The sequence below is a fragment of the Pholcus phalangioides genome, unplaced genomic scaffold (assembly GCF_987345545.1).
Source record: "Pholcus phalangioides strain wild (caught in Gottingen) unplaced genomic scaffold, Ppha-v1.0 ptg000015l_1, whole genome shotgun sequence".
NCBI classification, from domain to species: Eukaryota; Metazoa; Arthropoda; class Arachnida; order Araneae; family Pholcidae; genus Pholcus; species Pholcus phalangioides.
In genome coordinates this window covers 91,242,039-91,259,280 of record NW_028301608.1, presented here as the reverse complement: position 1 = coordinate 91,259,280, position 17,242 = coordinate 91,242,039, and the positions used below count along the sequence as shown (strand labels likewise).

The window sequence follows — 17,242 nt, the reverse complement described above, 5'->3', positions numbered from 1 at the left end:
ATGAGTTGCATTATACTGTATATCTGGCAACCAAATTATGAAAAAATAAAATCGATATTTGCTGCCAATGTGCAATTAAAAATCATTTACTAAAAATGCTCATATCTCATTGAATAATAAATTGTGAGATTGAAAATTCCTAAACGGTATCTTATATGAACTGCCAATTTTTCTATAAATTTCGTAAAGATCGGTTGAAAACTGCATGTTATAAGCAGGAAATATGCAATGAAAATTATAATTTTTATATAAAACATAATTTCTTCATGAATATTCATGCTGTTCCCAGGAAAGAGCACACATGTAATGCAAAAAGTTAGTACAATATTTTGTGAAAGTTGTAAAATCATTTGCAGTTTATCATATAGAGGGCTGATTAAAAATATTTTTTCTTATGTAATTTTTTTTCTATGCCTAACACAAATTTTTCTGTCTCTCGGGCACTTATGTTCACATTTAAATGCGGACAGGAGGATGGGTAACTTGCTGATAAGAATTAATAGAAAGAGTTGAAGATATTAAAAAGCAAAATTGCTTTGAAATTCTCAATGCTAAAAAATATCCAAGTTACACAGATAATTTGAAAAGATGTCAAAATGAACATTTATGGCAAAAAGGTATTTATGGCATTTTCCCTGAACACCTTTGCTGTAATTGTCAGACTTTCCATTTATAAGGTCAAGAACCACTGCTGTATTTACAGGTGCGCCCAGGGAAGACAGCAAAGATGACATGGATCTGTTTCTGTATGAAAATAATGGTTGACAAGGAGTTTAATATAATTCCACTGTCAACATTAACGCTATTGGATTTATTATTCTCAAGTTTTGTGATGTTAAGAGAAAAGATGATGTGCAGTTCTAGTGAGCACAACTTGTATCATTTCAAGGGGAGAAGAAAAAGGTGCAAAATGAATATTAGCTCTTTTCGACATTTGGTTTGCTTCTACATGAACCAAACAGTGTTACACGCAGCTTTGTAGAGGGCATATTGGATGAGGTAGAGGGGAATCTGTATGTTTGCATGTGATATGTCAATAATAGGGAGATAGGTTGTGGGTTCAGGCAGCGCCATTAAGATGCAGATGAGGAAATTGGGTGGGAAAGTCAATGGAATGACCGTCTGGCCAGCACCTCCTAGGTGGCCTCCGCATTCTGCTTGTGACGTCAGTAAGTAGTCCATTTTCCCTCAGAATATTTAGGGAAAAAAATTCCTTGCTCTTGCCAGTATCATCGTTGTGAAAAAGAGAAATGATCGGGCTCAGAATTTGCGATTTCTATGCCCCACATCCAATCACTATGCGGTATTTGTGAGTCAATCAGGAAGATTCTACACCAAAATAAGAAGAAACGAAATAGGATGCTGTGGTTCAAAATGTGGCAAACTTGCTAGGTAGTCTGAATGGCATTTATGGTAGACACTGCAGAGGCCTTCTATCTCTACGAGGTGATGGTCTGGCCCATCGCATCTACTGCATCAGTACGTAAGTAGAGATTCAAAAATTGTTGTAGAATTCTATCATTTTCAATGGTTATCACAGTGAGATTTAACTCCTGAATAACCTAACAAAAGCAACTCTTAAAAATTGTTACATCACATTGTAAATGGTATTTCTCTTTTCCTCTTAACAAGAATGAGGATATTCAAATAAAACGGGCTGACTCTTCAACAGGATGCTTTAGTAGGAGTGCAGTTAGTAGCCTGGCACTACAATGCACAGTACAGTGGAGCAATCACTACTTTGCTATACAGCAATTTAATATGGTACTAGCTTGTTAGGCAAGCATTTACTGACAAGTCAAATTGTTTTTGTTGAATACACCTTACAAGTTGATGCACCCATAACTCAGAATCAATTGAAAAATTGATTATTAATATTGATACATTAATTAACAGGAAAAAGAATTTCAAAATACCCCCTCCCCACATTTATTAAAATGCCACAATTTATCCGCAACACCATATTTTATTTCATTTGTTCTGTACAATTGAATCAAAACATGGCAAGTAGAAAAAATGCATTTAAAAAATGTGTTAAAATTATGTATGGACACAAAAGATGATTTTCTTAAGGTATTCAGCTGTTTTTTTTCCCCACTTGTCAAGAACCTGATGATAAAATGTGCTGGTAATTGAGTAGTTCTTCAGCTGACAGAGGCTGCTCATCTTCGTACATACATCTGACAGGGAAGAGAGTGTTGTATGATCTACTCCTTTCTCTTTGAGTCCTAGTATCCTCAAAGTCAGATGGGGGGCCAAACAAAGAACAGTTGTTATCAAATAAAGCAAAGCAATCACTCGATTGTGGAAGAACATTATGAAATGTTTCTTCTTTCTTGTCTCGTTCACAGTCATGATCTGAAACTTCTGGCACAACCTGTAACGATGGAGGGTCTAGCCTTGGTCCATAAATATAGCTGAAAAGGAATCAAAGTTTATGCTTTTAACTGTTCATTTATCTATGAGCGATCAATGTAAAATTGTAAAAATTGAATTTTTTATAAAACAAATGATTTTGACTTCTCAAAAAAATTATACACAATAATTCCCAGAGAAAGAGAGGATAAATATGTTTTCAAACTAATTTTTTTTGTTAACTAAAAAAATGAGACACGAGAACACAAAGATGAAATTTTTTTGAAAAGTTAAAGGGTTAAACAAGCTGGATATTTCATGAAACAAAAGAAAAATTTAATAAATCAAACTGTAATGCCATCTTGACTCATAAAATATGTGTTAAAAGAAACATTAATTGAATCAATGTCGCACATCAAAAACATATAGGCCTTTTTACATTTTATAATAACAAAGGACTGCCTTTTTTCATACCTAGAAAGACATACCTGTCAAAAATGATAGGAGCTTGATTTTTTTTCTTATATATAACATATTCTAAATTTTATCCTCTTTAAATGTACATATGAGTGTAAGTAAGCAATGAAATATAAATTGTTGTTTCAAATAACGTTATAGTTCAATTTCATTTTAAAATTTCATTTTCATTCCAAAAAAAATTCTTCATAGCATTAACTAATAAAAAAAAATATCGATATGCTGAACTTTATAACTAAAATTGTATCTGCTTATTACATTGCAAATGAATTTTCCACAAACAGATTTCATGCCCATTGGGCATGTATCACTTATGTATCATGTATGTTATGTTATTGCATGGCAAAATTTGACCGCAGGTTTTTCCCTAATACCGTAGCGATTGTTGTTAGCAAAATTTTGATTTCTGAACAAATAAGGTTCTCTAAACTTTTTAGCTAATTTAAACAAAAAATATCAGATTTTTTATTTTTTTCTACAAATCAACGAAGTATTTATTAATGCTATGTATAAAACGTGCACTGGCAAATGTGTGATACTCCGCACGGATTGCTTTTGAGCCATCTGATCAACTCCATAGTTTGTTCTGTTGTAAAACTGAATGGCTTCAGGAAATTTTTCCTCAGCTTAAGAATATATGTTTCAACATTTCAATGCATTGAACTTGATAGAATATTTTCTTTTTTCTCACTCTAGAAAACACAATTTGTAATGTGATTCTTCTGTAGGGATTGATTCTTGTTTTGAACTTCATTATAAAAGACAATGAGTAATTAACAAATTCATTTTTAAAAAAGTGCTTGCCATGTTTTTGCCCATTTGGCTATGAAAAAAAATTAAATGTCACTGAATCTGATTGGTAAAGCCTGAAACAAGAACATTTAAAAACACTTTTTGGACTTGCTTCAGTAAAACTTAAGAAACAAGTTTTACTGAAGCTACCATAAGAAATACGTTTCCAAGATCATACCGTGCAGCGCAATCACTCTCCAAAATATCCAATGTTTTTTCTGCCGTAAGTCTGTGGGTTGGGTTGAGCAATAACAACTTTCCAATCAATTCTTGAGTGACATCCGAGACCCTTCCATCACTAATCAAAGAGTATAAGCACATCAATATACTCAAACTTTAACACACAAAATATCAATCACACTTATCAGCCAACATATGAATATGGACAATAGACTAAAAGTCTCTCTTGCTCTTAACATTAACACACTCTGAATAGTTCTATACCTAAATCTGTACTTAAAAGATATAAATTCCAAGAAATCTTCCAAATTGCTCAAAAAATTTCTAATTTCATTTCATTTGTATCCCAAAATCTCACCATGTCATTCCAAAGGGAAACAAAGAACAATGCTTTTAGAAATATTGTGAGATATTTTTTTTATTTGGCAAGAAATTGAAATTTTCAAATTACAGTAAAACCCCTCTTAATGGTCACCCTCTTTCACAGCCAAATAATAATTTCCCTTGTAGAACAACAATATGAATTTTTCAAACCCATTTGTTAAGTCACTGTCTTTCATGGACAAATATTTTCCTCCCACCGGTGTCTACAAAAGAGGGGTTTTATTGTATTGTTACAAGTCATATCATACTGAAATTCTAAATTAGTGTACTCACTTGGGTATTCGATACTCAGCTGCCTTAATTTTACGAAAAAGTTCTTGGGGTGCCGTATCATAGAATGGAAACTGTCCATACAGCATTGTGAATAAAACAACACCCAATGCCCACATATCACTTGGTTTACCAAGGTAGGGTTTCCCTATTAGAGGAAAAATAATATAATATAGATATATAGATACCTTTTCCCTCTCGGCCCAATGTATCAAGGAGACAAATATTTTCTGGATATTATGCTTAGGTGAATTCAGAAAGAAAAGTTGTGTTTTCTATAGGAACTCGAATCCAGGCCCTCTTGCAAACTGGACAAGAATGCTACCATCTACACCACTGTGAGACACGAACCTACCTCCATAAGAGAGGCTGCTAATGCCTCTACTTCAGCGCCTCACACTACAATGCATGAAATAAGGAAGGCAAGGTCATGTTTCTTGTGGTGTAGATGGTGACATGCTTGCCTGGTTTGCAAGAGGGCCTGGGTTCGAGACCTAGATTACTGTTCTTTCAGAGTTCACCTCAGCATAATATCTAGAAAATATGTTTTCAGAATGCACTAGATTCAAAATTAGACACAATTTTCAATAGATATAATTGAAAAAAGGGTCCACTAAAAATTAACCATCATATTTCATTGTTGTGAAATGATTCTTCTGCCAAACATCACAGAGAATGAATTTCCCATAAAAAATAAGTAAACTAAATACCCAGTCAAAATTAAGAACAATTTATTATTTTAGTGATATATTTATGTTCTATACATATTTTCTGTAAAATTTTGAAGAACTTTTTTAGGATCTACCAAAGGGTTTTTAAACCGGTGTGCCATTAGAGCATCATATGTGTGCTATGAAAAATTTCAGAAAAAATTAAATAAGTTTCTCCTAAAGGAGCCCAAAGTTGGTTGTCTAAACAAAAATTGAGATACTATATGAATGCTATGATGTATATCATAATGAAAAAGAAAACAATCAGAAGAATGTTTTTACACACTGTTTTCTAAAAAAAAGTGTCAAAAGTACCTGAATAATTGAAAAACAAGTCCTAGATGAGGCTATTAAAACTGTTAGTGAGAATGGGTTAAAATAGAAAGTTAAAAACGTTTGAAAAACAGAGGTGTTAGGTCAGTGTAGTCCTTATTGAACAAATTTTTCAAAAGTTTGATTCATTGCATAAAATTTTAGAAAAAGAATTTTTATGAACCCACAGCCAACATATAAAAGTATTCTCCACATTGGGTAAAAAATTTCATTAATTACGGTGCACAACCTGTTTTTTGCGGAGCTCTTGGGGCTTCGTGGCCATCCTAGTAAAACAAAATTAATCATTACATTAAATTTAGTGACTAAATAAAAAGAAGATGCCTAAGAGGCTTGAACGTAGAATTTTTTTTCTTTTAAAAGGGATTCCTTGAGTCAAAAAGTTTTGGAAATGCTGGTTTGATGCGTGCTAGCTTCAACAAATTATATGAATGAAATATCACAAAACAATCATACAAACAACTTTCAACGAAAATATTATGGAAATAAAGAAGAGGTTACGGTAAAAATAAATTGACGAAGGATTGCAACTAAACCATTAAAAATAGATATTAACCCATTAATGACAACTTTGATTTTTTTAAAAGCAAAAATTAATGAGCGGAACCACTTCCACCATTTATTGGCAAAGAAAAACTTAAAATTTAGAATGGCAAATTTTCTTACCAACCGGCGTTAATGGGTTAAGTTCTGATTTAATTTGGGAATCGATTAATGACACATTTTTAAATTTTACAAAAAAGAATTCTATTCCTGAACATCATCACATTTATGTAAAACATCTTGGAAGAAGCTTTACAAATAGAAAGGCCACAACAGGCAAAATGCCCAAGGAAATGGCTGAAAAAAATACCCATAAGAAATATGGATAGCTAAACTATATCAAAAATACAGCAACCCAATAAGAGCAATAAAAAATCAATATATAATTATGAGATAAAATATGTTTTCCGAATGAGTTGTAACAAACAGGAGTGTTCCTATCCAAAATAGAAAATATTTCAACTTTGCCAAGCTCAAATATCTAAGTTTTGTTTTTGGAATTTAAATTATTTTTTTTGTTATAAACAGCAATAAATTGCTTTGTGATCAATAATTAATGGTAATAATCAGGCCTAATTAAATATAAAATAATTATTGTTAATAATTAAATTATTAAAAGTGTAACTGTTAAATGCCAATTTTAGTGTGCTGCAAAATAAAAGAAGGTTTTTAAAATCTGATCTACTATTCAAATACTATTCTAGACTGAAAAAGGTGTACTATCTAAAGAAGTTTGAACTGAAAAGCCTATGGAACACAGAATGTTTCACAAGGTATATGGAGTGGTTAGAATATTTTTTACTGACCTGGGGTTAAGCATTGCTTATTAGAATGTTGGGATTGGCACACATGAAAGATAAAAAATTGGAAATATATTTTCAAGAGTAGGTCCAATGTAATGCACATCAAACATTGATGTGGTGTGACAGAAATGATAAAAAGTACTGAGTAAGTCATTAAGCCAATTTGCATACATACACAAAAGTTATGTAAAAAGAAACACATGGCAAGGATGAAGCTGGAAAACTTGCTGAAACTCATTTATTGGATAAATTAAAATATGTTCATGAAAAATAATTATTGCAACCAATTGAGGTCCTCACAGAACGACAAACATGTAGCTGCTGACTGCCCAGCCAGACCATCTAGAGATGGTTTGCTCTCTTCTACCAAAGGATAGACGTCCTCAGAAAATAATCTTCATAAAAAAAACTTTGGATTACTAACAATAGTATTCTTCTATTAATAATTACCTTTGACAGATTTGACGAATGAAATCTCTGGCAACAGTTTATTATGGAGATTAGAAAACCTTGGAGCTTAAAAATTTTTATAAGTTGCTGCCAAATTTGAGTGTAAGGATGACAGAAAATTTTCTGATTTCATAATAATGTGTCTTTCAATACCTGAAAGAGGTCAAGTCACAGAAAGGTATTTAAAAAATACACTATTTTTTTTTGGGGGGGGGGGGGCATGCTTGGCACCAAATTCTTTCCCCCATTTGTCAAGCGCTTACCTATGACATACACAGGATAACTTATGTGCCTCACTTAGTTTATCTAATTAGTGTTCTCTAAAGTATCAATAAAAATGGTGGAAAATTAACATTTTTTTATAGGGGGGAAAGACTATTTTAAAATTATAGTGAAGATGCATTCTTACCGCTCAAAACATCTGGACTTATGTAAGCTGGACTCCCTCGCTGATCTTTTAACAGATCTTTCTCATTCAATAGATGCTTCCCAAGACAAAAGTTTGTGATTGTGATTTTCCTGGTTCTCCTGTTAATGACAATGTTCCCAAGTTTCAGATCCCTGTGGACGATATTTTTCTATAAATAGAAATTCGAACAATGATTATTCTTGATCCTGCACAATACAGTTTTTAACACTGCAAGATTTAAAAAAAAATTTTAATAAATAAAACTTCAGTGTATGAAAACTTCAATACAATAGTGATGTTTATGAATATTTGACAATTATTCAAATAGAACTCATTCAATGAATATGTGAATGACACAATAATTACACTTTTTTTCATTTAAAGAAAAAATAGAAGTCCAATATATAAAAAGTATGGCTTATAATGAGAATCTCGCAATAATGAGTGATTTGCAGGAAACTGTCAAACAGCTTTATGTTAAAGATAACAAAAAAATTTGTTTATAGCAAGTTTAAAATTAGAAAGCATTTGCTATAGCAGGGCTAGATAAATCACAGGCGCCAAGTCACCATGGCAGTTGAAAAAATTGGTATTGGCGCTTAAAATTTTCTTTGTGTAGTTACTGAATTGCAGGCTGAGAACATCACAAAATGTTTGAAATTTATAGCAGTATATCTGCCAACATGAAAGGAGGACATCATGCCCTGAAAAAGTAAAAAAAAAAATATTTTGGACTTTTTCCTTCAAGTAAAAAATTGTTCTGGCACCTAGATTTTTCCGCATATTGTTCAGCCCTGCACTATAGAATAAACAAAATTCTTGAAAATGCTGCATTTTCCTTTTCTATCTGTCTCCCAGAGAGAATCAAGCTAAAAATAAATATCATTTATAAATAGCACAGATGCTCCTAAATATTATGAAGTTTTTCTAGCAAAGGATGGACGCAGAAAATTTGAATCTTAATGCCCTCTTCCTGTTTTTAGGCTTACCCAACAACCATACAACATCTAACAACTTTTACTTTGATTTTTTTCATTTCCAGTGACTAACAGAGTAAGCCCTATGTCATCTTTCACTGCTATGGTTTATTTAACAAGAACTTGCTGTTTAAAGTTCTTTCCAAGCAGCTGAACAAATCACGTTTAGGAAACCTTTGAGCAGTCACTCTTCTAAATCATCTTTTCATTGAGCAGTGAGGATTTTAATTGTTTAGTCATTTGACTAAATGGTTTTAACAGTACGAAATTCTATTTAAAAAATACCTTACAGAATAACTTCCCAAAAATCAATTTCTAACTGGAGTCTTGTTTACTTACTAATATTGGAAGAAACTTATCTAAAAGATGCTTTAATGCAGGTGAAGCAGGAATATTCTACAATTTATCACCTCACAGAGTGAAAAATTGAAACCAGTTATGATGAAAATTCTTGCTGTGATTGTGAGCTCAGTGAATGAGCTCTCGTTATAATGAACTTTTACTGTGTATGGAGCAAATAAAGAAATGTCTTCTTATAGAAGTTGCTTTGGCCCATCAAACTATTTCTTGCATAATGAATTTGTAGTGGCAAAAATTTTTTTGCATGGATAGTTTAATGAAAATAACATTTGGATAAAAATTTTGTTACATGAAAATATTTATTGCATAGATATTTTACTGTATATCATAATACAGTAGAGTCTTGACAATTCGAGTCTTGGAAGTTTAAGGATATGGATATTCCAAGTTGCTGGGACTTCTAAAAATTCCTTCTCAAAACTGTTTTTCGATTAGAACGAGTTTTGTATCATTTTGTCTCCTTTTTTCCTATGAATGCAAGTAGTTTTGGTTTGAAGGGGATCTTGATCCTTAGACGAGTTTTTGGTGGACCTCTGGGCCAGAATTTTTCATAAGATCCTCTATAGTAAATTTATATTGTAAAAGAAAACCAAGAAAATAATTACAGTCATACTGGGCTTTCAGGACTGTAGCACCAGTCAGCATCCCTTTAAAGAGGATGGGTTGTGGTAGCTCTAATCTGTAAAGCAATGTTTCTCAACGTGTGCATCATGGGTCCTGGGAGCATTGACAACCTTTGTTAGTGGTAGCACTGTGCACTGTCGATATTCATGTATGTAATTCAGTGCTATAAAGTGGTTCTTTTTGATACAGTAATATTTTGAGGAACCGTGAAAAAACGATGGAAGGGAGCCGCAAGTGGTGGAGGAATCTGAGATTTTCTGTTCCTTTTACTTCAGATTATTTAAATTCTACTGTATGTAACTCTTGTGTGTAAATCATGCTTATAATTGTGCAGCAATCGATTAATGAGATCAAAAATACCTTATGCAAAGCGGTAACAACTCTCAATACATCACAAAATATCACAATTGCTTCTTTCTCTGAAAGCTTCTTTTCCCTTATTACATAGTGCTGGAGGTTCATGAGGTCAGCAGTTGCAGGACTGAACTCGTGCGCAGCAAGGCAATCCAGAACAAGACACACACGTTTCTTCAACTGCCCAGTATACACAAGCTCATCATTTACCTCTTTTTCTTCCCAAGCTTTGTCCTAATAAGGAGGAGAGAAAACCAGAATAGAGTAAAACTTTTTTTTCTGAATTTGATTAGAAAGTCCTTAGAAACTTTGTGTAATTTTTTTGATCAGCAGATACTGAACTTTCTCCTAAAATAGTATTCAACTTAAATACACATTAATTCTCTACCTTCAATAGTCCATGATGATGAACAACACCTTCTTGTTTATGTAGCAAAGACAATAGCGAATACTCTGTGTGTAAAAGCATCTTCCCTTGCCTGTCATCTTGGGTTTCGTCTTTTAAATCTTGCAGAGTTAAGATCTGTAAAACACGAGAGGCATCAAATCTAGATTATGTACAATTTTGATACCATGTCTCAGAAAACTTAGTAACTACTATTAACAAGCATAGCTTACAAAATACAGTTTCAAAGAAAATTATGTTGAAAAATGTACTTGTCAATATTTATTTTAGTATACCCATAAAATAATAATTGGTGATTTAACCCTTCAATTGGAAAGCATTGAAATATCCAGTGGAGAAAATTTTTTGATGGGTTGTATATTAAGCAAATGAGGTATCCTGAATGTTATTACATGAGAAAAAAAATTGTCAATACAGTAAAATCTCTTTTACGGACACCAATGGGTTGAAAAAATTCGTCCTTAAAAGAGGGGTGACAATTAATCAGGGGTTTGAAATGCATACTTTTCTTATACAATGGGAAATTATTATTTGGCCACAAAAAAGGGGTGACCGTTAAGAGGGGGGTTTTCTGTAGGGGAAGGTGGGGCATGGTGGACTGCTTTTAAAGTGTTTCTTTTTTCTCTGGAATTTATAAACCAATATATCCGAAAAAAATCATGAATATCCCTCTATCACTTATATTTACCTATGAATTTTCTCAAAGCATTAATCTCAATAGTATTTGTATGGAAAAAATATTTTGTATACAAGAAATATACAAGAAAACTACAAATGATATGTAAATTATGGAAGGTTGGAGCTCAACAAGAGAACATTGATAATGCGTATGAGAAAAATTCATTCTAAAATTATACGACTTCCATTTGTATTTTTATTCCTTAGTTTCAAGAGGATTAAATAACACTGGTTTATGTATGGGTATATAGAAAGAATAATATTTTTGAATGTGCATTTCTAAATAAATTATTTAAATTACTAGTCATAATTTTCAACCCATCACATGAGAATGCAATGATTGAACTATTTTTTTAAAGACTGGAAACCATTTTGCATTTTACTGGTCTTTATTACAAATTAGCAAATTGAGATAATGTTTAAACTAATAATTTAGTAATTTCTTTTGACAGCAAGGTTTAAAAGTGGTTTGAAAATTTCCAAATAACACAGTATTTGAAAATTTTAAATTTTATTATTATATTGCTAATCTATTCTTAAAATAGCATTTATCTTGCAAGATTTTTTTTTTAGCAATTTACATTTTGTATCTGTTTGCCACGTTTTAATAACTGAAATCATAAAGAATTTTTACAAATAAATTGATATACTGCTTAAGGGTTGTAGCATAACATACAGTCCACTGTGCCCTGTTTTTGGGTAGTCCACTGTATCCCAAGAAAAATTTTAAAAGATTTTACTTGCTATTAATAGATATATTTCATATAGGTTTAGAAGTAAATGAGTATCATACGCTTCAGCGTTAAGTACTTATTTCTCGCATTCTTCCTGTCTTTGTTGTTAAGAAATCTCAAATATCGATGGAGCAATATTTTACTTTATACAGCTAAAAACAGCAAACTTCTGCAAAATGGCTAAGATATGTTTTGACCATATACTCTTTTTGGTTGTAAACCTTCATTACATAATTGTCTAACCTAAATAAAAATATCAAGCTCAAAAAATGAAAAATTTTGTGTGTGCGTGTGTGCGTGCGTGCGTGCACGCGCCTTATCTTTCCCTACCTAACAAAATATGGGATGTTGCACTTCAGGGAGCTAAGTCAGTCTAAAATAAGAGTCTTCAACTCCGGGCCATGGGTTGAAGGTTGGTGGGGTCACCCGCCAAGACACTGATTAGTGAAAAATGAAATCAACATTCTCCGCTATCTGAAACTATGATAACATTTTTCATTCATTTTGGACATTCTTTCCAATCGTGCAAACAGTTGTTTTATGTTGTTATACACACCACTGCTATTGTATGAATACAAAGATGATTTAGACAAATGAACAAAAATCAGAACCAGAATAATTCCGAGTAGCTTTTTCTTCAATGAGATTCAAACCCAGGCCAGCTGAATGGTTACTTGGCAAGCTGGCCACTAAGCTATATTTTTAAATTTTATATATATACACCAGGGTTTAAGCTAGATAAAAAATTCCTTTAGCAAAAAAACGAAAATGGGAGAAAAGCTTTAGCAAAATGCTACAATGCTAATGATTGATGGTTGGATGTCTACTCGTTTCATACCTCCTGTATACATTTTTGTAAAAATGGCTACTACTTCTTTCGCATTCTAAGATTTTCTTTCGCATTTTGCAAAAAATGTGAAATGCAACTGCTGCTTAAACCCTGATATACACCTGCAAGCAGTTCTCTGAGTGAATAGAGCATAGCTGCCAAGTTTTGAGAATGAGAATTAAGAAACTTCTTGCGTGGATTTGCATTACCGTATAAAAATAAACATAAAAGCGATTTTCAAAAAACAGTATAGGGATTTTTCCTCTCCGCAAACACATGACATCATTGCCAATCTCAGTAGGTTAAATTACTCCCAAATAAAATATCTTACTAGCAAAAAACAAAAAACCACCACTGGGCCCCAAACATGGCATACAGACATATAGTCAAGGCAGATACAAGTCATCTCATCAGTTTCATGTGTCGAAGTGGTGCTGACTATTTAGTGAATTTAATCTTTTCCCCCCACAAAAATTAAACATTTTTTTTGTGAACTGACATAATGGCGGCAATTTAATTTATGCTTGTGACATCATTTTGGTGATAAAAAACTAAAGTGCCAGTTTTTCTCTGGGTAAATTCTTAGGGAATAATTTTTTCCTTACAAATAGGGAATTTTTATAATAACGATTAAAATTCAGGAGAGATATAAAAATCTTTTAGAAGTCTGGGAGATCGAGTAAAAATCCGAGAAACTTGGCAGCTATGCTAGGGGACTAAATCTTTTGTAGGATTCTTTTTTATTCAATATATTTTTCAACATAATTAAAAACTAAATAAAAAAGTAAGCGTAATTTACCTTTACTGAGTAAAATCTATCAGTTCCTTCTTTCCTGGCTAGGCAATGAACAATACTTCGAACAGGAGATATAGCTATTCTGGGTCCTAGGTTAGAGATAGGCGATATGTTAACTCGAAAAATAACGATAGTCCTGCTATCATTTATTGATTTACAAATAATCCAATACATTTGTATTGCAATAAGCCGCAGCATTTCTTATTCATTTTTTTATTATTTATATTCAGGGGTGAGGGGTCATGACAAAGTAAAAGCAAAATCACATCTATGGTTATAGCTGTAGCAATTTTACCACATACCCTCTTATGTGTAATTTGTATATTCGCATGCACATATGTTAGCAATTGGATGAAACGTTTTCTGCACGACTACATTGCTGAACTTTGTTGCATTCACAATGGTGCTGCTGCTCTATATTTTACTCAGTTACGTTTCAGCACCGATTTTTTCCCCATTATTGACAGTGTTAAACTGCTTCTGTCGGATCAAGGTTTTGCAACTTCAAACACCGCGAATTTCAATTTTACATTTTCTGGATTTTTTTTTTTTTTTATAGTAGCTCTGTACCATTCGTTGACTTCTGTGTGGATTATTTTGATTTATAACACAAATTATGGATTATTACACATGTGTATTGAAGCGTGCATGCATGTGTGTGAGCTGTAAGGATTTTTTCGGATTTCTTTGATTATTGCCTTGGAGGAAGGAGAATCAAAAGAAAAGAAAAACTGGTTAGCAGTATAAAAACATTTTTTATTTCCCTACGTTATGTCTCTCGGGTTGCAACCCGAGGTCTTGACACCAACTTTGCGCCCATAAGGGTAATTAAACTCTATTTTCACCGTTGTTTTCATTTATTTTTTTTTTGCTTTAACAGCCATAGTGGCTGTTGAAATCCCGTTCTGGCAACTTTTTTATTTGGCAAGAAAGACTTCCAAAAGCATAACTCTTTCACTCTTGGCAACTTCTTGAATGCTTTAGGATGTTTTTCTCGCCAAGGAAAAAAATCACCTACCCAAACGGCAAACAGGATTATACTATAGCTGTTCCCAAAAAAATTCATAGTTATGAAGGGATATAAGCAAAACTGTACATTTACCTAAAAGGTAAGGTCCAACTCTCTTGACCATTTTCCTATTGACGGGAACACCAGCTGCTGGAGACAAGAAAGACTTGGTTCCAAAGATATCTTCCATCTCGAAAGTTCCTTCAACATGAAATTTAAAAAAATAACAGTAATCGCTAAAAACTTTGTGTATTATTCTAAAAATTCCTCATAGTCACAGTAACAAAAACCCATAAAATTAATGATTACTATAGCCTGAATTATATACAAATGCATATTTTGGTCTTTTATCAGCATCAATGCAAAAAAGAAATTTCAGAATGAGTGCATTTTTTTTAAGGTTTGTTATTTAAGCTCAATCACTTTTATAATTTTCCAAATATTGCTCGTTATACAAACGTCAAATACCCAGAGTTTCGGAAAAGCATACATAAAAATTCTATTCACGTGTCCCATGGGTTCTCTAGTAGTAGACAATGAAATTAAAACCACCTAGAGATGATAAATTTCATCCCCTTTTTTCAATGAACCTTTGAATTGAACATAAAAGGTTCAGTCCTCTCGTTATTATTTTTGATTTACATAAACGATCTTCCTAATACCATCAATTGCCATATCGCTCTTTGCAGACGATTGTGTCACCTACCAAACACAGTGCACAATGAATCCGACCAAGTATCTTATAAAATATAACCTCAACCTTATATCAGAATGTGGTGCTCATCCTGGCATTTACCTAAACTCTTTCCTAAACTCTTCTAAAACATTTTTTATTAAACTTACCTGCAAGAGACTTCATCTTCATTCTTCTTAATCTATCGATAACTCTATAATCGCTGATATAAAACCGCTCTTCTATAATCGCTCTTATAAATATCTGGGAATAATTATTTCTGACAACCTCCATTGGAACCTCCATGCAAATTACATTTTTCATGTGTCTCCCCAAAAACTCCTTTTTCTTCGTCGAAACGTTAAAAACTTCGCCAATCACCTCAGACATCTCTGCTTCAAACCTATATCCTTCCTGCACTCTCATATGCCTGTGATCTCTGGGACCCTCATACTCTCTCTAATATAGACAAATTAGAATCTATTCAAAATAAATCTGCCCACTTCATTTTAAACAGTTAGTCATCCTCCACCTCCGTTACTGAATTCAAGCACCAACTCAATATCCATCTGTTTTTCACCAGTAGACATATTTCTTGATAGTACCTTCCTTTTCAAAATCCTTCACTGCCTTTTTTCATATCAACACTTCTAATTTTCCAACTCCAGCTTCACACTTTTCCAATAGAATTAACCATTCCCAAAAATTGAAACCCATCTTTGCATCTACAGATTGTTTCAAATTCAGTTTCTTTCCTCGAACAACTGATTGGAACAACCTCCCATCAAACATTATTGATTGTACAGCAGTTTCCAATTTCTTTTGTAACATCAACCGTTCTGTCAAACTTCATCACCACATTCCCTTGTATAGGAATCGGCTAAACAACATTGTATAAATAAATGACGTTTTTAGAAATTAATTGATTCACAGGGATACTAGTAAATGATAGGGAGAAGGGGAGGACTAATATTTTTTGAGAGGGACCAACTTTCACTCAAAAAATATCTAAATTTTACTAATAACCTGGTAAATTAGAGTACAGCAGCACATTTGTTATATTTTTATAACATCCGGTTTTTTTTCCAGGAGGTAGGATTTAGTGGGTATATTCCCACTATGTGTGGTATATTTTTTTTTTATCCTTAAATCTAATTAGGAACTGTTTGCTAGTGTTACCGCCATCATGATAGGCACACACAGTGCGACAGAATTACACACCCAAAAATGGGACAGAGAGGATGACACTGGCATATCGCTGTTTCGTCATAGTCTGAAACTTGGCAAAACAAAGAGGTATTCCGTATATTAATCATTTAATGCAGTGGTTCTCAAACCTTTTCTACCCAAGGCACCCCTTTCCCCTATTCAATGCTCATCCAAGAGCTTCGCTGGCTCCCCACAGCTGTTTAACGAAGAATATTTTTGAAAAGCCTTTGGAGGTGTACCAGGGCACACAATTTGAGAACCCCTGATTTAGTAAATTAATAGAATGGTTTATAATAAAAGTATTTCACAAATGTCCACCATTTTATTATAACCCTACTTCTAGAAATATGTCAAAATTCTTTTGTTATTTATGTATCGTTACTGAGCAGGTAGGACAAATTAGAAATTAAAAATGCCTAAATAAAAAAATGTGTAGAAGTTATTTGCATATGCAGTGTATTTGGGGTTTTTTTTTTTTTTTTTTTTTTGTAAATGAATATGCACTAAGAAATATAAAATATGCATTAATTATAAAAAACATAGGCTATCATTTTTTTTCATAATTTTTTAATATAAATTTAGAGGTTTTTCCTCATGCATATTTCAACTCTTTTAACGCATATAATCCGGGCTCTAGTGATTAATAACAAACCTTCTAGGTGATCCTTCATTGACACTTTTAATTCAAATCAACGTTAATTATTACTGGATTCATATTTTTAATTTGATGCCAATAAACGATACTTTTTAGCCTCATATTTAATTTCAACAAATTGAAATTTGAATACAAAACATGAATGCGCTTTGTTTACAGTTCCTGAAACTTTTGAGTTTGAACCGTGCGGAAATGATTTGGTCTTGTCACCTTACATTGCAAAAAAATAATA

General features: G+C 32.7%; 1 protein-coding gene across 1 annotated transcript; it reads right to left on the bottom strand.

Annotated features, from left to right (window-relative positions):
- Positions 1 to 1,908: 1,908 nt before the first annotated feature.
- Positions 1,909 to 17,204, bottom strand: LOC149077038 (serine/threonine-protein kinase 40-like). The gene is made up of 9 exons (XM_089244776.1): positions 17,008 to 17,204; positions 14,567 to 14,674; positions 13,468 to 13,553; positions 10,410 to 10,544; positions 10,028 to 10,255; positions 7,707 to 7,875; positions 4,462 to 4,606; positions 3,803 to 3,922; positions 1,909 to 2,417 (listed from the first exon to the last, which is right to left on the bottom strand). The coding sequence occupies exons 1-9, from the start codon at positions 17,024 to 17,026 to the stop codon at positions 2,102 to 2,104; spliced, it is 1,326 nt and encodes a 441-aa protein (XP_089100902.1). The 5' UTR covers positions 17,027 to 17,204; the 3' UTR covers positions 1,909 to 2,101.
- Positions 17,205 to 17,242: the final 38 nt, after the last annotated feature.